The sequence below is a fragment of the Fundulus heteroclitus genome, chromosome 5 (assembly GCF_011125445.2).
Source record: "Fundulus heteroclitus isolate FHET01 chromosome 5, MU-UCD_Fhet_4.1, whole genome shotgun sequence".
NCBI classification, from domain to species: domain Eukaryota; kingdom Metazoa; phylum Chordata; class Actinopteri; order Cyprinodontiformes; family Fundulidae; genus Fundulus; species Fundulus heteroclitus.
The window spans coordinates 22,546,360-22,574,091 of record NC_046365.1 but is presented as its reverse complement, the minus strand read 5'-3'; the positions used below and the strand labels follow the sequence as shown (position 1 = coordinate 22,574,091).

The window sequence follows — 27,732 nt, the reverse complement described above, 5'->3', positions numbered from 1 at the left end:
GCATGGGAAGAAAAGCAACATTATTTTCGTGCTGACCGAAAATGGCTTCTTATTCACTTATCTAATCACTAAGCCGCACCCCAATCTTTATTTTGTAATTTGCAAAATAAACCTTCACCAAGAGGCTCTCTTAAAGTTAAATAACAACAATCATTAAAGCTATTCAACTTAAATATCACAAAATAACCCCACAAACCCTGATTCCTAGGCTGAAAACACTATATGTGCCATAGAGTGAACAATTAAAGTGCAACATCAACTTACAATGAACCACACCAGCCTAGAAGGTTCATGCCTGTTCATATTTATATTGATGTGATTTTTATGAGATTATAAGTTGGCTGTTTTGTTTATTGTGATTTCAAGATAACTTCTGATTATCTTTAGAGAACAATCTTTTCTATATTCCAATAACTATATATACAGTATATCGGTCCACTGCCCAAAATGACACAATTTTTTTTGTTAAAGTCAAGATAATTAGATAAATAACTCATGATAATGTATTCAAAAATATTGTTTAACCATGTGCTCTCTTGTGAAACCAAGGAAACACCCAATAAGCTGTTTCATAGTTAGACTCTCTGTAAACGATTTGTCTCCAAACAACTTAATGACACTTTCTGTTTTCAAGTTTCATGAGTTTTAATAAGTTCTTGATGTTTTCACTTTTCCATCTACATTTTTTCATCCGACAAAAACAAAATAGTTTAACATTTTTATTATTTTTCACTGTTATCAAAAAAAAAAAAAAACACACGAGCTAGACAACAGCTTATAAGAGTAGACAATTATTTTTCAACACACGTCTTAAAAACAGCATTCTTTACCTTTCTGAAACTTAGAATTAAAAGACAATAATTTCTTGACAAAAGTTCAAGCAATGTTAAACTTATACAAAATTAAAGTTATCACAATAAGAACGTTGCATAGTCAGTGAGGCATCAAAAAATGCCATTTCTATTAAAAAAAACAGTAGGTATAAATCAAGCCTAAAGCAGTTCGGCTATTTATAATCTCTTAATGGCTTTTCTACCACTTTGGTGAGTTCATTTCAAACTGTGCAATTTAGTTAAACTTGGAAACATAAAGTTTTCTGTGTCTGACAAACCAAAGTTTCCATACTGACTGAATGTCGGAATAAAATACATAGGAAAGTTTAAATAAAGCACGTGACATGATGTATAAAACAAAGCCTTTCAGCAATCTGTTGCCTTAAATGAGCAAACAGAAATTACATCCAAAACTTCTGTACTTCAAGTTTCCCTTTGTGCCCAACGTCTCATTAACATCGAGTTTTCAACATGATAAAGGGAAGCAATAGTCTTGTGTTACATGTTGACGCAAAAAAAATACTGTACATACGTAAAATGAAATGGCACAGTTAATTATCTGTTCACACACAGAACAGATAACAACAACACACACTGATTTTAGTCGACAGATTTAGGAGACTGGTTGGACTTATTCATGAGACTGAGGAGATGTTCTGACATGAAGTACGGCCTCTCGGCTGATCCATCGTTGCGTTCCAGGTCCTCCACTGTGACACAGAGAAGCAGAAGTTACGAAATTATTTACCAACACTGTTTAGAGTCTGGGTCTCATGTTGACATGCATTCATTTTGGGTTTCTAATTAAATTTTTTGAACCATTTTCTATGGGGTCTAGCCAAGGTTAAGGCGACTTGCTGAGTGTCGGGGTAGGAGGATAAAGGGGCTTTATTGACTTTGGATGGGGCGTGGTTTTTGGTGCCAGAAAACCAAGTCTGGACATACAGCATCAGTCCTCAGCCAATGAGTCCTAAATTCAGCTGTGATGCTCAGCTGGTTGGCATAAACAACAGGAACTAATTGGTCCATCCTGCCTTGTATCTACGGATACCAAGAGAGCATCGTTGAAACCCCACGGCCTACCTGAGTCTTGTTGCTCACCACGTTCATCGCTTTCTGACCACAATGTGCCCATCTTCTGTTGGCGACCTTCGGCAGGATGATGCACATCATCTCATATGAGTTTCATGCACATGGATATGACTTCACTGCACTCCAATGGGCTCCACAGACAACAGGTCTCAGTCCAGTGGAGCAACTTTGGGTTGTGATGGAACGGGAAATTTGCATCATGGATGTACATATGAACACATGTGCAGGAACGGTGTGATGCCATGAGGTTATTATTCTCTCGGGAATATTTCTGACACATTCCTGAAACTATGCCACGAACAATGAAGGCAGTTCAGAAGACTTGACAGCACAAGTTTGCATTTATTGTGGATTTTGTCTAATTTACACGCGGTCAAAATATTTATACAGGAAAGCCCAAAACTACAAATACACCATCGGTTATTATTTGGTTCAATTTACTTTTGCAAATTGCACCTGGACCTCAATCAACAAGCTTCTGGTAAAATCCAGGCTGGATATTTGACCACTCGTCTTGGCAGAACGGATAGCAGAGTTTATTCAAAATGTGGTGGTTTCCTCCCACAGACCCAGCTTTTAAGTGTGGTACACACATTTTTTTAGGATTGCAGCTTTGGGAAGACCTTTTCTGAAGCTTAGCATTAGCCTCCGCTATTCATCCCAAAGCCAGTGTTGTGTGTTCTGGATCGTTGTCCTGTAAAACAGACCCTAAGCAGGACGCCGCCGCCGCCGCCATACTGGACAGCTCGTAACTCTGCTAAACTAAGTCCAGCCTGAACTGTGCCAGAAAGTTGTGGATGGCTACAAAAATTGATTGCTTCTAGCATTAATTGCAGCTGTAACATAATCATTTGAGCCCGGAAACAGGATGCTTCAAATAAGAAGTTAAGGTTCTTCCAAAAAAAGTAAAAAACAAAGCAACTGGACTTGTTTTCCGTAGTTGAACTTCAACTACGGAAAACAAGTCCAGTTGCTTTGTTTTGGAATGACCATGACCTGGATGACTGAGAATCTTCACCAAGTTAAAGGTTTGAATTATCAAGTCGTTTATAAGAGGATTCTGGTACAGAACATTTCACTGAAACAAAGAGATTTCTCTAATATCGGGCAGTAAAAAATTAAATTAGGGGTGGTGGACTTTTAGTTTCAAATAGTTGTTTATTTTGTTGCTCTATTCTCAAACGTTTCTTCAGAGGTTTCAAAGAGCTTTTCACAAAGTACGAGCACACAAAGTCCAGTATATATATATATATATATATATATATATATATATATATATATATATATATATATATATATATATATATATATATATATATATATATACACCTTATATTCTGTCGGGGGGTCAGGTTACAAGTCAAAAATAATCAAACAATTCAGCTGACTTCTATAAAATTGTCAGTCGTTCCGTTTGTAGACAAATAAATTCACCTTTTCGTCTCCGATCCGAGAACTCACCTGTTTCCGAACATGAGACCACCTCGCCATGTCACACGCTTACCCATAACAGAGCTACATTGATTAAATACGACCACTTGTCATCAGGAATTACACCCAGTAACTATGGAATGTCATCAGAGATTTCACTGGTGGGGGGAAAAAAAAAGCATAACAGGCAAGAAGAAGAAGAAGAAGTACAAAAGCTTCCAGACACCTAAGATGTTAGTTGCGAGCATTCAGAAGGCCTTGTTAATACCATGCAGCACTTTAGACAGACAGAGAGATTCAGGGAAGGGTCAGAGCAAGGCAAGAGGAGTCTGTAAACGACCGAGAGAGCCCGGGAGGTCATGATTTCTGCACCATGGCCGGACAGTCACAGCACTTAATGCCAGTTCAAATACCAAGGCATGTAGGTGGCGGTACAATATGTGAAAATCCCATCGTAGTGAGAGTCTCAACTAGACTAAAGCCAAAATATACGTAACAAACATACACCAAGGCATATTTATATATACACAAGTTTTCATATCAACAACAAGAAAAAAAGAAAGGTCCAGTATTCGTAGCGTATCAAATATTCGTGAAAGGGTTTTGGCATCAGCTGGTATTTTTGTAAACGGTGAAACAGATTCACGCTTGATTGAGATGTTTGTTCTGACTGTAAACGTGGTTCCGGTTCTGCGGTGATTTTCCAGTGAATGGGATTGAGAAAACGACCACTGACAAGCAATCAGGCACATGTTCAGCACGCACGACGTTTTACAGACCGTCACGATTTAAAAAAACCCAACACTGTTCTAAAAACCAACACAAAGGAGTGTTTTTTTGTTTTTTGTTTTTTTTTTTCAGGCTACAGAGATGCACTGGGCTTTGGACCTCCTCCAGCCTTCGCTCTGCGCTGCCTACCTCAGGTGGAACATCAGTCCTCTCACACAGCTAAGCCGGACGACACTTTAGCTTGGATGCTGTACATTTAACAGGTCCATATCACAAAGCCGAGGGACACAACTTGCATTCTTTATGCTTTATGAGGTCTAGCGAGCCTCCTTTGCTTTGCAGCATCTACTCGTGTGGTGCAGATGGAGGATTATCATCCTTAGACGGCTCTTTTCCCTCCTCCTTCTCTTTCCCAGCTTCTCCAGCTGCATCTGACTCCTCCTCTGGTTTTTCCCCTACTTTCACCTCCTGCTTCTCTGCAGCCTCCTTCACATCCGGCTCTTCTTTTTTCTCCGTGTCCTCCGCCTGACTGACTCGTTTTTCCTCATCCTTCTCCGCTTTCGCCTCTCCGTTCTCCGTCTTGGACTCAAGAGGCTGCTTCTCCTCGTTTTCCTCCCTCAGCACGGCTTGCTGCTTCAGCGGGACCTCTCCATCTTGCTGCTGCAGGGGCGTTTCCTCCTCCACCTTTACCTCGTCCACGTCCGCCGGCTCGACGCCGTCGCACTCCTCCTCCACCTTCCTCGTCTTGGAGAGGATCTCGTGCAGCTCGGGATTCATGAAGTAAGGTCTCTCGGACGACCCGTCGTTCCTTTCCAAGTCCTCGCCTTTTTGCATTGGGTGTGTGTGTGCATGTGTGTTGGTTTTTAATGGTTTTTAACGGGGTAGGGTGGGAAAACGTAAAAAGCAGAGGGAATGTATGAAAATGAAAATGAAAGCGAAATTGACAGGAGACAAAGAGGAGAAAAGTGAGAAACATGGCAGCAAGGAGGCACAACAAGCAGCTTGTCGATAAGAAGGGAAGATGTGGTTTTATCTTTGAAAAAACGACTCACAGAAACAGAGGAAGAGCGTGTCCACACACATAGCGTACACGCTGAAGAAGCCGTGGGCAATCAGGTACGATCCCACTACCACTGTCTGAAAAAGAGAAAATCATGAAGAAAAAGAACAACCTTAATCATCAGCATTATGTCTCTCTTAAATATGGCACTCTTTACACTTACTGACCCCTGTGGTAACGATATATATATATATATATAGAAAAGCCTTAAAATAAATGAATCCAAAGATTCAGTTTGTGCTCTGATGCAAAAATTAGGATAATCCTATAATTATAATCAGTATAATAGTTTTTTTTAAGTTCAAGAGTCAGTATTGGACAGAAACATCCTGATCGCTGCATCTCTCCAAAAGATACAGATCATTAATTTTTGGTGTTTTCACAAAGAGAAAAAAAAGTTTCAAAATAATCTCAGCCTGTTTTTTTTTTTTTTTTTTTTTTTAATAACGTCTGTGAGGTGCATCTTGTTGAGCTTTAACCAGGCTAGGGAATAGAGAGATGATGAAATGCTGCCCGAATTCCTTAAATAAAAAGCCTTTACTGAAGCGCCGAATCAGAAGCTGCAACAACTTTAGCAACCTAACTGAGGTTCTCACTGCACATCGATAGGAAATGCAAATAAACAATAAGAAAATATAAGTTTGTGCAGTGAGCTCTGTCAACCTTATGACAAACCTCCATTAATAAATAATTGTTTTCAACTAAATCACTGCTAGCACAAATATCGGTTCCTCTGCTGTCCGTACTTTGCGCCACCCCCTTATCGCTTACACAACTACACCTAACTATTATTTTCTAAAAATAAGTGACAGGTTTTGAGCCTACAGAGAGCAGGGTCTCTGACCATTCCTCCTTGTAAAATCCTTGTAGACCATGTCGGATCTTCTCCTCTGCTCTCCTCCCTTCGGCTCATCCCACAGGTTTTCTGTGAGATTTAGGTATGGATAGTATCCGGTGAACCAGTTCTGTGGCCATATGTCTGTTATCCAGCTGAAAGACCCAGCAATGACTTGTTCCAGTTTAATAGGTGACCGTATCATATCTAGTTAAAATCTCATTTCAAAGAAGTTCAGGAAGCCACACATTCTAAACAGAAAAACAGCACTGCGGAGCCGCCATGCGTGCCTCCCTATCAATCTGCTGCCAGGTAGATACACTGCAAAAACAGAACTAAAAATAAGTCAAATTTTCTTGAAATGAGTGTATTTGTCCTTGATTTAAGCAGGTAAATAAGATGATTTCCCAATGGAATGAGATGTTTGCACTTAAAATAGGAACAATTCATCTCCATAGTCTTATTTAGAGGGCAGAATATCTAAATATCTTATTTTAGGGGTCGAAATACTCATTCCATTGGCAGATAATCTTATTTACCTGCTCAAATCAAGGACAAATACACTCATTTAAAAAAAAAAAATTGACTTATTTTTAGTTCCGTTTTTGCAGTGTAGCGACTCAGTCAGGATACCGCTCTGCGCTGCAGCCTTTTTAAACTTTTATTTCCACACCCTCACTGAGCAAGGCGACTTGTTTGTAGCAGTCTGAGCTGTTCTTAATAATTTAGTCTTTGTTTTTTACTGTACCTATGGACAGATTAAGAGGAAAAACAATTTTCTTGTACCATTTCCTGACTTACAAAAGTCACGTAACACAAGAACGGCATGTGTTCTTGCTTTTCCGATTGTGAAGAGCAGCGAAGTCATAATTGTACCTCAGGTTAACACGAAGTTATAGTTTACTAATCATACGTTCCTCCACATGCTGAACAACCTACAGATTCAAAGTATAAATAAGTTAAAAATACGTCATAAATACATTTATTCCCAGGGAATTGTTGAGTTTCCAATGAGTGTGGCACAGATAATCTAACTAAAAAATACATACTTCTTAAAAGACAAGCTAAATGCAGTCAGGCTTAATGTGGCAGTGAGATTTTGCTACTTTAATGCTAATTTGTTTATTTTAAAGCTTTTTACACATCGTTACCAAGGGTGTCAACAAGGGCGACGCGACCGCTCTTACCATAATCGGCACCCAGTAGTAGTTGAGTGACGGAGCAGCCTCCTCTGCAGCTTTGATTCTTCCAGAGAAGAAGAAGAAAGAGAAAATCCCTACGCAGAGATAAAAAAAAAAAAAAAGCAAACCTTGTCTGTTTGAACTGTGGAAAAATACATGGATCCCACCGGAGTGTTTGCGTCTATTAATAAAAACCTCCCTTACCCACGATGCCAACAATAAGGAGCTTCCCAAGAAACAGCAGGAAGTCAGTCACTTTGTCCAGAACAGCCACCCTGTGTAGAGTCTGACAGTGTTAGCGTCTTGCCCAGGACGGAATGACTGTGATGTGACTTTATTCTGAATACAAAACGAACCTGATGATGTTCCTCATGAGAAGGAAGAAGGCATCTCGAGCCGAGGCGCAGAAATTCTTCCCGTAGATCGCGATCTGAAAAGAGAGAGAGAAAGAACTGACGAGACGTGGACTTCTTGAGCCGTCGGTCAGCAGTATGCATTCACAGCAGCTCACCATGATGTAGGCGTTCCGGTTCAGGAACTTGATGCATTTCTCCAGACACCAGAAGCAGCACTTCATGCAGCTCAGAAGAAACTTGGCAAACTTGTTCTGAGCACCTGGAGGACAGGAGGGCAAATGTTACAACAAAAAGCTTAATGATGAACAAGTGGCCCATGTTTACCTCGAGAAAAACGTTCATCAAGATACAACAGTGTGAGAGAGGAGATAACTGATGTGCATGTGTGATGCACTTTTAATTCAACCCCCTTTAGTTTGACGCCCATAAACAACGCCCGGTGAAACTAGCTGTCCGATCAATAAGTAGAGTCATGCTGTGTGAAATTTAATCTGAGCATGAATCCAGCGGTCCTGTGAAGGATGTTTGTTAGAGGACGTTAGGGAAGATACAGCATCCTGAAGTACATGGAAAGATTTGTGGAGATAAAGACAAGGTAGCTCTGAAAAAAAAAAAACTTTTAGATGCTGGAAAAGACTTGAAACAAGGTTTTTAGGTTCACCTACTGGCAGGAGAACAACCCTAAAGTACACTCAGGATTAGATCAAAGCATATTCATGTTCTTCTTTTACTTCACAATTACGCCACTAAAATGCATAGACAACTGAGGCGGTAAAGTGTCAAAATGTGAAAAAGTTAATGTGATGCAAATACTTTATCTTTGTCCGGGTGTGTCAAGATGACACACCTAGACATATCTATATCTATCTATCTATCTATCTATCTATCTATCTATCTATCTATCTATCTATCTATCTATCTATCTATCTCTCTCTCTCTCTCTCTCTCTCTCTCTCTCTCTCTCTCTCTCTATATATATATATATATATATATATATATATATATATATATATATATATATATATATATATATATATATATATATACACACATATATATAAACGTCATATATGCCAGCTAGGGTAAGGGTGTAATTATTCAAAGACGTGTATCGACGAGCTAAAATACTTTGTAACCTGCCAGGTACACTTTCGCAATTTACAAAAACAGACATAAAATCTCTGCTACATCTGTACTATCTACATTATCATATGGTTTGTTCATTGTTGCAATACATCCATGCAGCTATGTATATATATATATATATATATATATATATATATATATATATATATATATATATATATATCACTATTCATATGGTTTCTAATTTTTCTGTACCTATAATTGTCTTTTTTCTGTTTCCTGCTACATTGCTGACAAATGAGAAATAGTTCGAATGTTTCTCTTTTGTCTTCTGTTTTTCACTCGGAGCCTTGCAAGCAAATATATAAATTCCTTTTTTTTCCCAGAGCATCAACAAAATCAACACTTCTCACGCTTTCAATAGAATAATAATACTGTTTCCAAAACGAGTAGTATCTATTAGCCTGCAGTATTATAATTTGCAGCTTTGGATCTGAGAATTACAGTCAATCACTTTTAAAAATATATTTAATGCATATCACTGTAATCATTGTTAAACATAATTAAAAATTAATAATTTCCAACCTTTCAACTTGTGATCCAGATACTCTAGGATGACCCTGATGACCTGGACCAGAGACAGGATGAGGGAGCCAAAAGCCAGGGAGCCTGTGTGGTATCTACACAGAAGGAGGCCAAATGTGAGAATTAGTCACTATTTTCCATGTCGCATGAACCAGGGCACCACCTGCTGCCCTCAACATATGCCTGATTAGGACAGAATAACCATCTTTCATTAAAGTAATGTCAGCTTTATTATTAACGGTAGACAGCATTCAGTTTGTCTTCAAATATTTCCACATATAATGATTACAATAAACATATTTTTCAACAACCTAAGAGCCCGTCCCAGTGAGGAGAAGATGGGATAAGCAGGGATATCGTCCGGCTTCTTGAAGGCCCAGTAATACGAAGCAAAAGCCCCCGCCAGCGTCACCTGGCCCAGCGCCGTCACAAAGTTTGCGCACCAGAAGAAGAGGAAGACGTTATAAAACTGGAACAGGATGAGGTATCTGTGGTACAGCGTCTCACCACCGTAGAAAGCAAACAGGCACTCCGCATCCGGACAAAGGGCCGAAACATTGGAGGTGTTGAATGTCTGCGGGGAAAAGGAGAAGAGGCAGATCAGTGTAGTTTTTTTTTCAAACTAAAAGGCGACCTGTTCACCGTATTAGTACAGTTATATCTGCTATTAAAATATAAATCGGATGGAAGAGTGACAGAAGGTTTTGGGATCACCTTGGGATCGCAGGTGTCCCGAGAGAACTGGCACTCGGAGTTGTTAAACACTTTGTAAATCTGGTCATTGGACGTAGACAGGAATCTGGACGGAGGCGTCAAGGTGACAAAGTGACTAGTGTCGTGGAAAAGATCGCGTTACACCGGCGGCAGAGGCACACAACGAGGGGCCAGGCTTCTTAGAAGGCAAATGAAAGGATACACTGCAGTGACGGCCCAGTAAGCGATCACCACGGCCAAGAGAGCGAAGGTCAGAAGTGGGTAGAACAGCGCTGACATAACATGGCCAACAGCCCTGAGAAATGAAACGTTTCATTAGTCTTCAGAATGCCCTTACCGTGAAGTCTGTACACAGAATATACTTTTTAGCCCAATAAAACAACTTGTAAACATTATGTTGCTTCACATCAAACTCTCCCTATAGTTATGCTGCTCTGGGCTTAGATTACTGGAGGACTTACTGACTGCTTTTTCTCACACCAATATGTTCTCACTGCAAAAATGGAACTAAAAATAAGTAAAATCTTCTTAAAATGAGTGTATCTGTCCTTGATTTGAATGGGTAAATAAGATGATTTGCCAATGGAATAAGATTTTTGCACTTAAAATAGGAATAATCCATCTCCATCATCTTATTTCAAGTGCAGGATATCTAATTATCTTATTTTAGGGGTCAAAATACTAATTCCATTGGCAGATAATCTTATTTACCTGCTCAGATCCAGGACAAAAACACAAATTTTAAGAACATTTTACTCATTTTTAGGTCCGTTTTTGCAGTGCTCCTGCTAATGCTTTTTTATACATGGTTTGTAGTTATTGATGCCATATTTCTCACTGTCTTTGTTCAATAGAAGCTGTCCCTGACCTGTTGATTCCATGTTTAGCTGAGTCTCTGTCTCCTAGATGCATCATTGATAGAGCTACTGCTGCCAAATAATGTTGTGTATTCTCCTAAATGTATTGCTGTCTACTCCATAGAAAGTACTCCTGGCTCAATGACTCTGTGTTTAGTGTGTCTCTTCCCTGGACGGAGTAGCTGTCACAGCTATTTCTAGCATTAACTGTGTGCTTTGAGTTTCTTTCCTGTAGAAATGACTCCCAGCTCCCGTCATTCTGTGCTCAGCCATGTCTCTTTGCTTGATGAAGCCGTTGGCAGGATTAATGCTGCTATTAACTCTGTGTTCTCTTTGTTCTTCTTTCCGATGGAAACAAAACCCAGTGCAGCACAGTTCTGCCCTCTCAACCCCGCAGCTAGTCAGGGTATATAGCTGCTCATTCTGATTCCTGTTAAAAGGGAGTAGTTCCTTTCCACTGTCGCCACATGCTTGCTCAGGCGGACATATTGCTGCAGAGTTGACAGCTCCAGGCAGTACCATGGGCTTAGTTAGATAACATTTTAATAACTTGCTTTAAATGACCCACTGTCTTTGATTTTTTTTTGTATTATAATTATTGCTTGAATAGGAGGTTCTCAATTTATTCTCTTGAATAAATGGTTCTCAATCGGACTATGCCTTTTGTTCATTTAGGCTTGAATTGGATTTATTTGTTTATTTCCATATAGTGGGATATAAAATGGACCTCCTTTTCATGTAAAGCGATTAAAGATAAAATTTTGATGAGAACCTGTGATATACTAAGTGAACGGCACTAAATAAAACAATAAATCAATGTAAGGCCCTCTTTACACAACATTCTGTGGTGAAAATGAAAACATTTTGTCGTGTTATAATGTTCGTCAACATTATTTAACTACTTTGCGTCTTCAATTAAGAAAAAAACAATGAAGCAAAAAATGTAAAAATTGGTCTAAATGAATCTGGACTGACCTGCTGGCCTCTTTGATGAGAGCGATGGCAATCAGGATTCTTTTCCTCAGGAAGATGAGGAGCAGGATGATGATGAACTCCACGATGGCCAGGATGATCACTGCAAAAGGAGCGATTAAAAGGATGACGATGGAGCAGTTTATCTAAAGCAATAAACCACAGTGAAAATGTCTCACTGAAGGCCAGCCAGGTCTGCCTGATCTGCAGGTAGACGGAGAAGTCTGTCTGCAGGCCCAGGTCACGGATGGTGACGTCTGCGCCCGGTTCTCCCCTCAGGTTGGCGTACTCCATGTAGCAGTGGAAAATCCCTGAAAACAGTCAAGCTGGTGAGTTAAACCAATCATCTCTAAAGACCACCTTTAATTTTATTCTCAGAGTTTGGAGGATTTACCATATCCAATGACGAGAATGACCAAAACAATCATGACCCAGACCATGATGGCAGCCAAGAATCGCAGCAGGACAATGAAAATCAAGCTGACAACCATGGCGATCACCAGACCGCTGCAGGGCGAGGACAAATTATTGAGTGACTGGCATATCATCAACCAATCAGAAGCCAGTATTAACCTCTCAAGATGCCTTTTCAAATTTTTCAGACACATGAAACTGAATTTAACCTATCTGCCGGTCTCTGTTCATCATGAAATAAATCACTCGAGAAAAGTGTTCAATGCTCTAACATTTAATGCTAAACCTTTTATTGGAACAGTAAAGTCATGCAGACTTACAGTAATATCCAGTGCCAGGACTGGGTGTAGTCTTCAAAGATTCTCATGGCCACCTGACGAGCTTCTAAAACAACATTTGACTTCCTTTCAAAAGAAAAAAAAAACAAATACATCTATCAATATACTCCACCGATAAATGTAAGGCCCTCTTTACACAACATTTTGTGGTGAAAATGAAAACATTTTGTCGTGTTATAATGTTATAATGTTCGTGTAGTGGGTACTCTAGGTGGTGTCAGCAGGATGTAGCAAGTAAAGGAATCAAAGTGATTTATTTGCTTGATAAAGGACTATACTTTGATAATATAGTCCTTTATCAAGCAAACAAATCACTTTAATAAGAGTTTGTGTGTTTAGTTTTTACCAGGATTCACTTTGTATCAGTTAAAAGCTAGGTTTCTTAATAACCTGTGTGTGTGTGTGGCTGTGTGACCTGCTGGTGGTAAAAAAACAATAACTTTTACATAGTAAATAAATAAACTAAGGAAAGATGTGTTGTACGTAATTACAATTCTTAATAATTTTGTCTGTAGCTGTGAAAACATTGGAATCTGTGCAAGTCATTCAGAAAGGACTGTGATGTTGTGTCCCAGAGATTAGGACTGTACAATTGTGCCAAAAATCAAAACTATTTCAACCAAAATTGCGATTGTGATTTAATTTGGACAAAAATGGCCTGTAGATAAAGATGGTTGCAAACAAGGACTGTTTTAAACAAGAAATGAAACTGTTTTTATTAATCAGAATATTATTATTCAAAAGAATAGCTTTTAATTGAGTTGGGCATCGATCCTTGTTGAACATAAAGTGCAAAATGCAACCAACAAACAAGTCTATGTATTAAACAGATTGACCAGTACTTAATGCTGTGGTGAGATTCCTAAAGGTTTCTGGTAAAAAAAGTGTTGATTATGTAAACTCTAAAACACATAATAAAATTAGATTATCTCACTGCTGCAACTCTCTTTCCTTCCATGTGGAGCCAAACCCACTAAACCTTACCGACACCTAAAAGGTGTCTTTTACCTCACATGAATGGTTTTGATTTTAAGCCTTGTTGTGGGATTCTATATCGACGAATGCTTATCCATTAAAGACTTGTATCAGGGACAAGAAAGTCCAGATCATCTCTGTGTAATTCTTAATGATAAATAGCTCAAACGCTTCATTAATTGTACTTTTAGACTCACTTGGATGCCTCCAGGACGTCCGTGGCATTGACTCTGTTGTTCTCGTCATCAACAAAAGTGGTCTCGTTGCCCACCACCACCACTCCGCCTTTCAGCTTTCCCAGGGCAGGCAGGCAGCGCCGTGTGACTGTGGAGGCAGAAATTCAATCATTTTGTTGTTGTTGTTTTTGTTTCTCTCCAACTCTTGGCAACAAAAACTGATTAACAGAGACGGGAGCATCAGAAGAGAAAGCGTTGTCACTTACAAGCTTTGCTGGGCAGCAGCATGGCAGGGCACAGGCCGTCTTTCAGGATCTCAGGAGGGCTCTGGATCATGCAAAGTGGGCTTTAGTTAAATGTTTAACTTTTACGCCTCTGACGCATTATGAAGTGAACAATAACCTCCTTATGTGAACAAAATTTACCAGTTTGGTGAAGTTGGTCCCTTCCTTGCAGTATCTTGTGTAGTATTCGCGATCCTCTTTGCTGCCTAACTTGGCCTTCACCAAAGTCATGTGCCTGTCAGGACACTTTTCCACACATAGCTGGGAAACAAAACACAGCAGGCGGTCATGAAGAGCTGAGCGATGCTTCGGAGCAGCTGCAGTAACAGGGTGTAGCCGGGCTTTCTAACCTGTGTGGTGGGACACTGGAACTCCAGCAGCACCAGCGGACTGGCACATTTCAGGATGTTGAAGTAGAACAGGAGAGGTTTCTTCCTGGTGTGTGACAGGATTAATGAAACAGATCCCATCCACACATTTTAATGGGATTTTATTGATAGACAAAAGATTAGTACTTCTATGTTCATGGAGTATGGAAAATGATGCATGGCTTTCAATATGTTTTTTTAAAAAAACAAATTAAATTTCGCCCTGCCTTGTTCTGAGACCCCTAAAAATCTGGAATGCCTAATATCCTTCAGAACAACAGGGAAGAAAATCAGTCTCTAAGAAAGAGCAAAAAGAGCAAAGCCATTCGTGAGAGGAAACCTTTAAGAGGTCCAGTTCTAAGTTTGCCACATGCCAGGGACGCAGCTGACATGTGGAAGGAGATGCCCTTATCTGCTTTACTGTTTTTAAATGTTCTTTTTTGTTTCTACATTCTATCCCTACTTGCTTTTATTCCTATATTTTAATAATGTAAAGCACTTTGCATTGTCTCTGTACTGAATTGTGCTATATAAATAAATTTGCCTTGCCTTGCCTTATCAGATGAGACCAAAATAAAAACTTTTTTCCCTGTATAAAAATGTAAATCTCCCTCAACAATATGCCCCGTATGAATCGCAGCGTTAATGGCTACCGCCCATCTGCGCCCTGCCTGGTCCTTTTACCCTGGAGAAGCGGTCACACACTGAATAAATAAATTACTTCTTTAGTAGGAAATGGCTCTCGAAACAGGAGCTATACTTTGACCCTTTTAATCTAAACAAGCCAGAGAAATGGCACAGACCAGTACGGAGGCTCTAAACAGGTTTGACACGGGAAAAAGGAACGAGGAAGAGTGAGCCCTGAATGATGGTAACATAAGCGTCTTATAGATCAGCAGGGACACACCCTGCAGGAGCAGCACACCCCTCACATCTCGTCAGTAGAAACTAGTCACCACCGGGCATCATCTGCCAGACTGTGGAATAACAAGTTTATCCATGTGTACATGCTGCCACGAGATAATTTCTCCTTTATCAGTCCTATTATCCATATCTATGTAAGTCCCATTTCTGACGTCCAAAATCCCTGTGAATCATCTGTTATTCTCCCAGCAACTGCTTTCAATAGCCTCAACAACCTGTAGCCTCATGTAATATCTAGTAATAGTATTGGCAGCATGATGCTGTGGACACTCTTGTTTGCAGCAGCTACAGGGAAGCTGGTGAGAGCTGAACAGGAACACGGATAAAGCTTCATACAGGTAACCTGACGCCGCCAGATAGATTTGCTCCGCATATCCATCTGGAAACCTTCCGTTGAAGTAATTTTGGGAAGGGGCGAAAATACTGGTTAGCTGATTGGCCTATGTTGGTGATAGACGGGCCAAATAAACCAATCAGATCAACGAAGCATATGACGTACTCGTCAACATGCTTCGTCGTCACTTGTAACAGAGCGACGACGAAAATACAACCACAAGCCAAGCTACCCTTGCTGCTGCAGGTAAAGGCTCGTTAGCTCAGCAAAGAAATACTCTGTAATTCCGATAAAACTTGCTCGATAGCCACGCTAACGCTAGTTTCATCGGCTGAAGCCGCCATGTTCTTTAGACTGAACTGTCGCGCTTCTCGTTGCGTCACACCTCAACCTGCCTCAAAGCCAACGCTGATTGGACGTTCGTTTGGTGAACGGCTTCAAATTTTCTTTAACGGAGAGTAGCCAGACTGATCTGCGAGTGAAACTTTGAAAGCTCGCGAGATCAGGATGGTCTCACGAGGCTATAATACAGGGCCACACCAGAGGAAAACTGTTAGAGGCCGCAAGAGACCGGGGCAGAGGGCTCACCGTCCAACAGGACAACAACCTGCAGCAATAGTTTAGTTCAAAGCAAAGACCTAAATTAATCGGATGATCTGTGGAAAGACTAGAAAACAGACGTTCACACACACTCTCCATCTAATCTGACTGAGCTTGAGCTGTTTTACACAGAACAGGCAGAAACCTCACTCTCCAGATGTGCAGAGTTGATAGAGACATACCTCAAAGACTGACTCAGACAAGATCAATACAAATGTGCGCTACACTTTGTAAAAAATGAAAAAAAAAAACATACGAATCATTTTCCTTTCGCAGCACAGTTAAAATGTCAACAAGTCACAATGAATTTTGTAGTTGTACCGCGATAAAATGCCAAAAAAAATTCAAGAAGTGTGGAAAAAAAAAACGTATTTAGAAATTACACAACATCATCTGCAAAGCTTCAGTGTTTTAGGGGACTTACTCCAGTGAGGTCCCGGCCTGCCCACAGAACTGCCCTCTGCTGTCTGTGGGATAAATCACTTTTCTGGGGTCCCCCTGGGACCAAGCTGCAGAGAGATTAAATGCTTCAGTTTGGATGTTTTTCATATTCTCTTCAGGTTTTAGAACAAATTAACTAAATCTCAGGTTAAAAAAAATGACAACATATTACAACAAAATCAAGCCAAGAAGAAGAAACAGGGTGCAGGAAAACAGAAAAAAAACTAAACAAAACGAGAAAACACACAACCTGATTGTTCTAAACGAGGGTAAGCAACAGTCCTGCACTGCTAATCAATCACATTGATTAACTGATCATCAGCAAGTGGAACCGCCTCGATAAAAGCAGGTCTTAAAAGTTGCTGAAAACAGAAAAGACTGATGTGATGTCGTCTGTCTTTAACATCAACAAACCAACGGTCAAGCAAAGTAAGGAGTGTTTTACTGAGGTGGAAGCTAAGAAAGAGAAAGAAGAGTTGACCGAAGTTCGTCCCCAGTCAGGTGAGACCAAGATAAGGTCGGTCAACAGAAAGCGACTTTAAGTTAGCGCAGCTAATCGTGGTTCTGCACCCTGAGTTTTCAAAGCAATGCTTCTGAATTTTTGTTTGTTCGTTACTATTTGTTACACAAGGAAAACGCATTGCATAATTTATCATGTCGGAAGCCTTCGTGAATAACACTTAAGGTTGAGTGTATAGGTTTTTTATTAAATCTTAGAATAAAACAAGATAACAGTGATCTGGGATGATTCTCACCGAGGATGCCAACGGCGAAGTAACCCAACAGGGCGACGATGAAGAGGATACAGCAGAGGATGTCGGTGCAACCCCTGAAAAAAACAAAACATGAGACCCATAATATTGCTCTTTTGGTTTTGAAAGAGATCAAAACAATAATAATAATAACAGTAAAAACCCCACAATGAATGATAAAAACAGATGATCTCACCTGTTCTGGATTGGCCCTTTGAAATTTGCATCAAACTTCCTGGACTCCCCTGAAAAAACCCAAAACAATAACAATAATTACAAAAGAAAAAGAGACAGAAGCGCTTTAATTGTTCTGAATGTACTTTTAATCCAGCGAGACAGGCAGCAAAACCAGCAGCAGAGAAGCAGAACCAAAACCTGTTGTTTCAGAGTCTGCCTTTCGTCTGACCACATAACCACTAAAACACAGAATCAACATGAAACATGGAAACATTTCTGGGTCAGAGATCACGCTCTCTACTGTTTGTTGTTACTTTACATCTGAAATTAGTATTAGGGTAAAATAATACTTTTTAACAATACAGTATAAATAGATCAATACAATAAAAATAATGCTTTCCTGTTGTCTTTTTTTATCAAACTGTTGCAAGAAAGTAGTTGAGAGAAGGAAGTGGTTAGATAGTTTAGGCCTAATATTGCTCTAGGAAACATTCACTTATTTATCACATGTTAATGCTTTGATGGCATGAATATTTAATTTAATTATAGTTGATGTTTCCAACATCCTTTGGAGACCTTGCGTGTATTTCTTTAAATGAGGGCAGCTCAGAAGTTTACATACAGCCATCTTGGGCATAAATGCGATTACTTTCAGGATCTATTGGTTCATCTGAACTGCTCTTTTTTCAGGATGTGATGAATTTATTTCATTCTGAATTTTCTCTGATACACATTGGCTCAGATATATACATAAAACTGAAATACTAATCAGGATCAATGTCCCTCGGCAGATTTACATGACAACCATGGGTTTTTTATTTGATCATCAACAAACATTTGACCACTCTTTTAATCGGGTTGCATTCTGTTGCTTTCCCTGGAACGCATCGGGTTTTTAATCAAAGTCCATTTTATGTTCAAATGTGCTGAAGTCAGATCCCTTTCAGAGGTGAGGAGGTAATCCTCTTGATTCTCCCATTAACCTCGTGCAAATCACCACCAGAGCTGGCATCTAAGCAGACGGTCGGCATGATGCAACCTCCACCGTGCTTGACAGCTGGCGCAGTGAAATCCTCGCCTTAACATGACCAAATCTGACATTTGGTCATGTCAGATTGTCCAAATGACCCCATTTGTGTTTCTTTTGACCCAAACGTTTCTCTCCAGAAGACCTATGACGTGTCCACATGGGCCGCTGCAAAGCTAAGCTGAGCTTGAAGGTTTTGGAGCTTGTGCTTCTTCCTTGGTCTGTGGACAGCGACGTCTGTCTTCCAGCATCTTCCAGTTTCAGATGAGCTTTTGGAAACCAGTTTTTGGAAAGGATAAAGGAAGCTGAACTAGAGATTCTGGACTGGCCCCAATTTCAACCCTGTTGACAGTTTATGGGTTTTACGGCTAAGGTCTGTTGTGAAAAGTAGCTTTCAAATATCCCGCCACTATAACGCTAGAGGCTACATCGTGGTAGAGGTGCACTGCAAAAACAGACCAAAAAATAAGTCAAATGTTCTTAAAATGTGGGTTTTTGTCCTTGATTTGAGCAGGTAAATAAGATTATCTGCCAGTGGTATGAGTATTTTGACCCCTAAAATAAGATAATTAGATAATCGTGCACCTGAAATAAGACGATGGAGATGAGTTGTTCCTGTTTTAAGTGCTAAAAATCTTATTCCATTGGCAGATCATCTTATTTATCTGCTCAAATCAAGGACAAATACACTCATTTTAAGAAAATATTACTTATTTTTAGTTCCGTTTTTGCAATGTGCAACCTGCTAAGGGGCATTTAATCAAATACTACTGTGGTAGTATGTGTATAGTTCAGCCAATATGCATAATTTTGCACTAGAAATGCAGCCTCTGGTGGTTTTTGGTGGAAACATTCAACAATCATACAGACCTGATTTATTTGGATTTAGAGAACTATGATTTGTACTCGTCACATTTAGTTGTTGACGTGGTGCTTTTGTTCAGACAATACATGAAACAACACTCTGGGTAGTCGTACACAAGATCTACGATTACTTTGAATTGAGCTGCAGCATGCGGCTCTATAAATTAAGAGTCTTCACACAGCTGGTGTCTTTTGATGGTGTGGTACAGGCTTTCAAAGTCAGTTGTTCAAAACCATCGTGGTATAACACGTACAACCACACACTGCCAGACAGACCAGTTTTGAACATAAACCTCTCCACCTTCAACTTTGCCAACACTGCAACTGACTGCGCCACACTCGGGGGGGGGCTCCGTGCCCCTTAAGAAGCCCAAAAGCAGCCTAACGTCACTGAAAAACTTAGCCCCTCGCCCTCCGATGCCCACCCTCACCACAGCTTTCAGGAGAGGAGAGAGGAAACTGATATTGCCATTCGCAATCAGGACTGCACGATCTGTGGAAAAGACGTAATTGTGATACCGTTGCTGAATATGAACCCCTGTTTTCTTGCAGGTTCCCAAACATTTTGTGCAACCTCAGCCAATAAAAATATACATAGCTATATAAAGTGCACCAGGAGCAGTTATATTACTAGGAGACGGACTGTAAATGCGTCGCACTTGAAATATGACTAAATATTGCGTCCAAGCAGTCCTTCATGATAGGGAAAGATTTATATTGATGTTTTACTAGTCCACGGTGGTGCATGTAATATACACCAGGAGAGTGTACCTACAGGACACAATGGCTAATAAGAGTCAGGCCAAGCGCTGATAAAGGCTCCTGCAGAACAAAGGGTTTCTTCTGCCTGACCATAATTCCTCACAACCCACAAAATGGCTCCCCAGCGACGCTGGAGGGCTCCCTGTGGGCATCGCCAGCCGCCATGGAAACGCTTCAGACGAGGAAGAGAGAAGAAAGCTCCAGCCGAGCCCACGCCGAACCACAGAGGCGTCACGGTGCAGCCATGGTTTTTCAGAGAAAAATGAACCAGAACCTGCTGAGAAAACGACACCGTCCGATTGCTCTGTAGCGGGATGCCAGCTCGACGGAGAAGTTCTGTCTCCAGCGAGATTTTCTGGAGTCTCTCTGAAATATTAAACGCTCTGCTCCGTTCCTGTAAGTCACACTGCTTCTGGTGTTCGGCCGCTCTGTTGCATGTGTCGAAGGAGCAGCAAGAGAGGCGAGGCAAGCCGTCTGCCGTGAGGGGCCTTCCACCCCAAAAAATGGTTCTCTCACACCAGAACAGAGACTTACACAGGATACCAGAACGTTTCCTGCCAATATGCTGCAGACACAGCTGAAAAGCCGCACTGCTCAAAGGCAAAACTGTGACCCGAGCACGACGATCACCAAAATAGCCTGAAACCAAAAGCCACAGTTCTCATAACCCCTGGGTTCTGTCGGCAGAACCTCCAGTGACCAATCAAAGCTAAAAGGCAGACAGTACCTGTTTTTTTATACATGCTGGTTCTGCTGTGGGTTTCCCTTCCAGTTTGTCTCCAAAGATCAGTCGTCCTCCGTTTACCATCCGCTTCTTGTCGTCTCCTTCCTCTAAGAGCTCTGCGGCGACCGACCTTTTCACTTCCTTCTTTCACTGTTTTGAAGCCTTTACCAACTTTTTTTTTTTTTTTTTTTTTTTTTTAGTTACTGCTTATTTCCCCGAAGCCTCTCACTCTGAAGCTATGGGGGAACCTTGCAGCAGCAGCGGCGGCTTGTCTGTGTGGTGGTACCCTAATGTGAAGCTGTAACCCATCCGACAAGAGACAAAGTCAGCTTATGTTTGTTTTTTTTTACTTTCATTTCACTGAATCAACAATATGAAATGTTGACGTAACAGGATCCAGAACATGGACTCTAAATGACCGAACACCTTCCGAGCTTTGAAGAAAAACAGCTATTTCTCAGCTTTAGATGGACAGCCTTCCTCCCCAGAGTCTCTCCAGCTCACTGTTGTGAGTTTAAATGGCATCATTCAGCTTTTTACAGTATTTTGACAGCAGGTTGGTTTTAAAAAAAAAAAACTTTTTCTGCATGTCTGAGGCAGAGATTTTGGTCCTTAACCATTATTGCTACACAGAGAACAGTCCGTCTGAGATAAGGCCGTCCTACGTACTCACGGGTGCACGTGACCCCCTCCGCTGACATGTGACCGCCAAACAATACACTAACTAATGATTTTATCTGACAAATCAGCACATCTCTTACTGAGCATTTCTGCTGAGAAACCTTCACAAGCTCTGTTGTTGGGTTACAAAATAGAGGATTGTGCTGTTAAATCAGCTCCTCGGTTGAAAAAGTAGGAATTGATTGAGCATTTTTGCTGAATGATGTGAAACCCATTTATTTATTTTCAAAATAAAAGCTCACATGACATTGACATCTAAATCAAAGCTTCCAAATAGTAGGTGATTTCACCGCTTTACTAATGCAGCTATATTCAAATTTTGTATATTGTGTTGAGTATGTTTGGAAGATTCAGAAAGAGTTGCGTGCAAACAAACGGTTTCGGTGATAAAAGAGCTTTTAAATGACATCAGCAGGATGTAAAGTCGAGCACTTAATTATTCATAATTCATGTCCAATTGAAACTGAAACATATAGCAACTCAAATTAAACATTTGTTTCTGAGAGGAAATGAACACGGCATCTCTCAATAGATAATAAAACGACGTAAAGGAGTATTAGTATCATTTGAATTTGAAAAAGCAATTCTTGTGTTTTTATTTATATTCTAATAAAAATGGCTTATTGAAAATAGCCACTGTAAAAATCATTACAGGTATTACAGTAGTCAAACCTTTGCTACAATTGCTGACCAGCTTATTGCACGGTTCCACAGGAATTTGGAGAAATTCTATCCAAGTATGCTGTTTTATTTGAAGAACAACAAATGTTTTTTATGCTTTTTTAGTCAAAATATGTAACTAGGCCCCTTTAATGATGAGCTCCAGCTCTTTGAGATCGGAAGGCCATCTCTTTACAAATCCTCTGTCAGATTCAAGTCAGACTTCCAGCTGGGTCACTCCAAAACATTTTTAGACTACATCTAGTCAGAGGAGACATGTTGAAATGGTCAAACTGAGAGATTACTGAGAGTAAAGTTAACATGCTAGAGGTATGCATACATTTAGGATTATCTCTATGTAGACAGTTGCAGAAACCAAACCAAAAATCACAGAAAAATGGCGTAATATCTTTAATTTCTTCAGATAATATTATGCTTAACAACCAATCTTTGACGAATGTCTCATCATTGTAGTGGTTTAAATACATTGCAGTGAACTGACTTGTTACAGTCCTTTTATTTAGCCCAAAGGTCTCACGTTATCATAGTTGTGCTTTCATGAAGAAAATCAGCTGAAAATAATATTCTGCCTTCGCACACAGATACATTTCTCTAACATAATTTTTCAAATGAAACATTGTACGGTAGTTTAATTCTGAACTGAGATAAAAATATATATATATGCTTGTTTGATGAAATTCCAACCATGCGATGTGTAATCAGGCATGTGTTTATGAGTTTTGATATCAATGTAAACATTAATTATATAGCTATTTGGGTGATTTAAAAAAAAAAAAAAGAAACTCTTTATCTTCAAGTCTATCATATAATTTTATATTAGACTGATCCTATCAACAGGAAATCTGAACTGCAACCCAAAATAAAAGCTGTTTTTGAGATGCTGCAGCTAGTGGCGTAGTCGCCAAGACTGCGGCTCAAACGTCAGCTGGAAGGTGTTGGAAATGTGCTTATTAAAGCATTAAAGTCATCTGCGAACCCCTGACGTCTGCAGATGACACCGACGCCATTGGTCTGATCCAGGACAATGCAACAACGCTCCTTCCAGTACGTTTACAGAACGAGGACGAGGAAAAGGACAGCGAATGTATCTGCAGACCCCACATATGCTGGACACAAACCGTTCAGGCTTTTACCTTCAGGTCTGTGCTACATAGCACTAGTTACAAAAACTGCTGCAGAGTCAGTTTCCTCCCCCAGGCTATCAATTTGGTTACCTCTTAACAGTCAGAGTACCCAGATGATTAAAACCATGCATATTTGGACGATTTTCACCTTATCTTCCTCTTTTTTGGGGAAAAAAAAAACAAGGTAAATATTTATTCATCAGATGCAAAGTAAAACTGAAGTCAAATTCCTGGTTTGTGTGCACAAACCTGACAAACAGAACCGATACTGACCATTGTTATTATATCAGTAGAAATGATGGTTGCTCATGTTATGGATTTTTGCTCAAGGCTACCTCACACACACACACACACACACACACACGAGAATCTCATACTGGCCAATGCAAAGTCGTCACTTATGCCATAACATCAGTAATCGAGCAAGTTGTGGGGGGAAAAAAACTTTATTGTCTTTGAAAGCCATAAAAACATAATGTTTAAAACGTTTATCAGCGATAGGACGTTGTTTTAGGCTTCTCTGCGTCAAGAAATGATTATCAGAGGCAAAGATGTCAAGAAAAGTTGCATTAAAGAGACGGTCTTGTGTACCGGCTGCTGTAACGGCTACAGTTTAAGACCTTGTGTTTGTTAAACCTCTTCTATATAGTGAAAAGGGTAAAGACTAAAGGCTGCTTTTCCATCATCCTTTCATGTGAAGGACATAATGAATTAGCGCTGGAGGACCAGGCGGCTCTGCTATTCAGGAAAATAGATCTGTGACTGCGCTGGAAAGCGGGCAAACCGCTACAGGAGATCTTTCCCGCCCACACTATAATAACTCCTGGTCAAAATTAATTACATCAACATTTAATTTGCCTTTGGGATAAATAAAGTATTTTTTTTTAATTGAATTGAATTGAACTGAAACAGACACTTTATCCTGCTGGTCTCCCCCACCCCAAAAAAAAAAAAAAAAAAAAAAAAAATCTACAAGCTCCGATGTGTTTGTGGATTAGTTCAAATAAACGTGGCAGCAGTTTACTGACGTGTCTGCCTCGGTGGATTTATTTATTCGTATGTGAAGCAGCCTATTATCTTCAGGCACAACATTACTCACCCTGCAGGTCTGTACGGGATTAAAGCTGGATCAAGACCACCCACCCCTTCAGCTGTGTTCAGTATTAGGAAGAATCGTGAAATAATTTATGAGGGGTGTGAATGTTAGGGCTGGGGTAATTGAACTGTATGTGTGTGTCTGTGTGTGTGTGTGTGTGTGTGTGTGTGTGTGTGTGTGTGTGTGTGTGTGTGTGTGTGTGTGTGTGTGTAATTTGTACAGGGTGTGATGATGTCATGGCTGATGTGCTCCACTAATGGGCTCTGAGGGGTTATCAGATGAACCTTTTCCTGCCCGCCTTAATGGATTCTTGGCTACTGTCCGCACGTGCATATAGGAGGGAGGGGACACATTTGTCTTTTGATGCTCTTGTTCCCGACAGTTTATCTCTCTTTTCAAAGGATGAAGATTAATATTAATTTATTAATTAGAACAAGAGAACACGACAGGCTCAGAAAAGCGGCCGCGTGTACTAATAGGAAGTGTTTTAAACGCAGGGGATGAACTCAAAAACTCTATTTTCAGACACTATTCAGGACACCGGCCTGGAAAGGGAGTAAATTAAAACGTTCTTTACAGACGGTGGCATAAAAAAAAAAAAGTCTGAGATAACAACTTGTGCTTCCAGCGACGCCTGAGTGACTGGGTCGAATCGAACAGGGCAGTTTGTCTCGGTTTCCCCTAAAACTTCCCCTAATGATCAGCACAAAGACATTTAGCAACGCTACTGAACAATCTCTGTGAGAAGAATCCATGCAGTGTGTGCCAATAAAGCGGAGGTTGCAGGGCCTAATATTGACTGGAGGTCTCCTGACTCGTGTCTGATGTGTGGGTCGAGCAGACAAGGCTGAACATAGTCCGGGTGGTGCAGGCTGCAGCCTGCCTTCAAGCAGCTTAGCACCAGCTTAGAGGATTACACTGCAGCTCGCTGGTAAAACTATGTTATAAGAGTGCTAAGAAGGAGTTTTCTCTGTGTAAACTAATATGCTAAATGTTCCAGTTTAATAGGACCCCCTTTCAGCCTTGTCTAAGCGTCTAAAGAATGACAAGAGATAGGAATCTGGAACAACTTAAGCATAATAGTTTAGTATATGTATTTTTTTTCTTCAAATGTGGGCATGTGTGTGTTTCACATTTAAAATGCTATAAAGAGAAGGCATTGTTTGGTATGACACTCTCTGGGTATATATATATATATATATATACAGCGGTTTCATGGTATTAATGCAAGTATGGAAAAAAAATGTATCATATGTGTGGACTGCTTTCTTTTTAAAATGCAAAAGCAACAATAACTAAAACAGTCCAGCATCTTTGTGCAGCGATAATAAAATCAGCCTAATATTAACATATCATCATGTCGATTTTTTTTAAACATAGACTAAAACGCAAAAACACCCAGTGAACAAGCACTTAAAGCAGTCATAACTTTCCTTGAATATTGCACAGAATATTCTACCTCTTTCTTCGTTCTGCTCTTTATACGGAAACGTATCAGACAAAGTATGTAACAACTAAATATTAGCTGGTTAATTAGTCAGGCCGTCTGCTCCGGTAGAGGCTGCAGTCTGCTAATCAGCAGATGTGCTCAGGCCTCCAGGTCAGTTCGCAGCCCCACTTTGAACCAATGAAATCCCGTCCTACCAGTAAACCATCCATTTTCTTTACTTCTACTTAAACCATCCCATTTAATCTAATTAACGTTCATAGTATTACCCTGAAAACTTTCCATTCTACAAATTTTATTACCAGTTTAGGATCCATGGTTGCTGACTCTTACTACATATGAACCACGTGACAGACTAGGGCTGTCCAAAGATGGGGAAAAAAACCCTCATAATTACATTTACTGTGGTTATAATTGAAATCATGAATACCGATCACAGTTATTCATTGAGCTCTGCATGCATGGCACATAAAGCGTACGTCTTTTTGTTATTTTAAACCCAGTTACCGGCCCATGTCAATGGAAAAATTAAGCTTTGGCACGTCTGAGCTGGTTAATCATTTTACAGTCAGGCTAAAAACCCGAAGGCGGGGTTAATTTCTACCAATACAGACTACTTAGTTCCCGGATGATGACATCGCATTATGGACAGCGCTTGTGTTCTCTTCCCAGTGAACCACCAGCTTGAGGATTGTGGCTTCCTATGACTATCATCACATGCTGCAACCCTCGACTTAGGGTTATTGCAGCAAGGCTGGCAATTATAACTTGGTGACTCAACAGCCTGCGTGAGCAACAACCCAGCTCCGACACAAGGAGATCAGGACGGGGCGATGTGGGCTGAAACTTTGGAGAATAAATAAGAAACTTAGCAGTGAGTCATACGCTTGTCTGATATAGATGGTGGATGTCTCACACACACACACACACACACACACACACACACACACACACACACACACACACACTAGGCGCAGGTAAAGAGAATCCATCTTTGGAGGAAAAAAAGAAAAAAAAGCAGCACATCTGTCAAGTCCAGATGTTTCTCTGTTTTTTTGGGGGAAGGTGTGTGCATCTGAGAATGAAATGAACATATGCTGAGACACAGGGAGAGAGAGAGAGAGAGAGAGAGAGAGAGAGAGAGAGAGAGAGAGAGAGAAACAACAAACCAAATAATAAGTCACTCATAATAAAAGCTTCCAAGAGCAGTTTTCATTTTGAAAGTCTAGTGAAACAATTATCCATTAAGGGGGATAAAAGTGGAGTTGTGTTGTTATCCAGTTGGTTGTAAAGACTTAGGACACATGATAGTAAGCCATCTCTTTTTTTTCTTTTTTTTTTACAGCATGAAATATTCATTTTTCTCATATTAAATTAAAATAAACTTATTTTCTAGAAACAGCAGTGGAAGAAAAAAAACCGTCCAAGCTACTGCTACCGATCAACACAACACGCCTGAGGTCCACGCCCATCCATCCATTGCAGTCATTGTTTCCGTTTTTCTTCGCCCCGGTTTGGAGAGACGGGAGGGGGGGCGGACAGTCAGAAATCGAGGAGAAGGCTGTGACAGATTAGGCGTTTTTGTTCTTACCGTATTTAGGGTCCGGGGTTTTCTCGTCCAGCTCCATTCTCACACTAAAAGCTCGTCTCCTCGCTGATGATCACACCGCAGACAGCACAGTTACCATGGAAATGTCCAGGCGGAAGGAGGGAGAGAAAAAAACACACACACGAAGAAGCGGCCGACCGCTCGCAGAGGGAGAGGCAGCGCGAGAGACCATCCCAAAACACACGGATTCACGTCGCATTCCG

General features: G+C 40.4%; 1 protein-coding gene across 3 annotated transcripts; it reads right to left on the bottom strand.

Moving 5' to 3' along the window:
* Positions 1-705: 705 nt before the first annotated feature.
* Positions 706-27,732, bottom strand: slc44a2 (solute carrier family 44 member 2). Of its 3 annotated transcripts, none has more exons than XM_036137206.1 (22): positions 27,512-27,732; positions 17,534-17,582; positions 17,341-17,414; positions 16,569-16,653; positions 14,269-14,353; positions 14,060-14,179; positions 13,901-13,961; positions 13,656-13,782; positions 12,466-12,549; positions 12,126-12,238; positions 11,911-12,042; positions 11,735-11,834; positions 10,105-10,197; positions 9,903-9,987; positions 9,500-9,762; positions 9,189-9,283; positions 7,673-7,776; positions 7,518-7,591; positions 7,366-7,436; positions 7,168-7,256; positions 5,138-5,222; positions 706-1,543 (listed from the first exon to the last, which is right to left on the bottom strand). In XM_036137206.1, exons 1-22 carry the CDS (start codon positions 27,546-27,548, stop codon positions 1,434-1,436), a joined length of 2,136 nt encoding a protein of 711 aa, XP_035993099.1. In that variant the 5' UTR covers positions 27,549-27,732; the 3' UTR covers positions 706-1,433. The 3 variants fall into 3 exon arrangements, with proteins under 3 accessions (XP_035993099.1, XP_035993097.1, XP_035993098.1); XM_036137204.1 differs by lacking the exon at positions 706-1,543 and adding an exon at positions 3,330-4,909 and having other exon boundaries at positions 27,512-27,731; XM_036137205.1 differs by lacking the exons at positions 706-1,543; positions 27,512-27,732 and adding exons at positions 3,330-4,909; positions 20,895-21,019.

Excerpts from the sequence above, each read along its gene's own strand:
- slc44a2 (XM_036137204.1), bottom strand. The coding sequence starts at position 27,548 with ATGGAGCTGGACGAGAAAACCCCGGACCCTAAATACG. Across the intron at positions 5,223-7,167 it reads ACTACTGGGTGCCGATTATG|ACAGTGGTAGTGGGATCGTA; the intron begins GTAAGAGCGGTC and ends TCTCTTTTTCAG. Across the intron at positions 4,910-5,137 it reads CACGCTCTTCCTCTGTTTCT|GCGAGGACTTGGAAAGGAAC; the intron begins GTGAGTCGTTTT and ends CAATGCAAAAAG.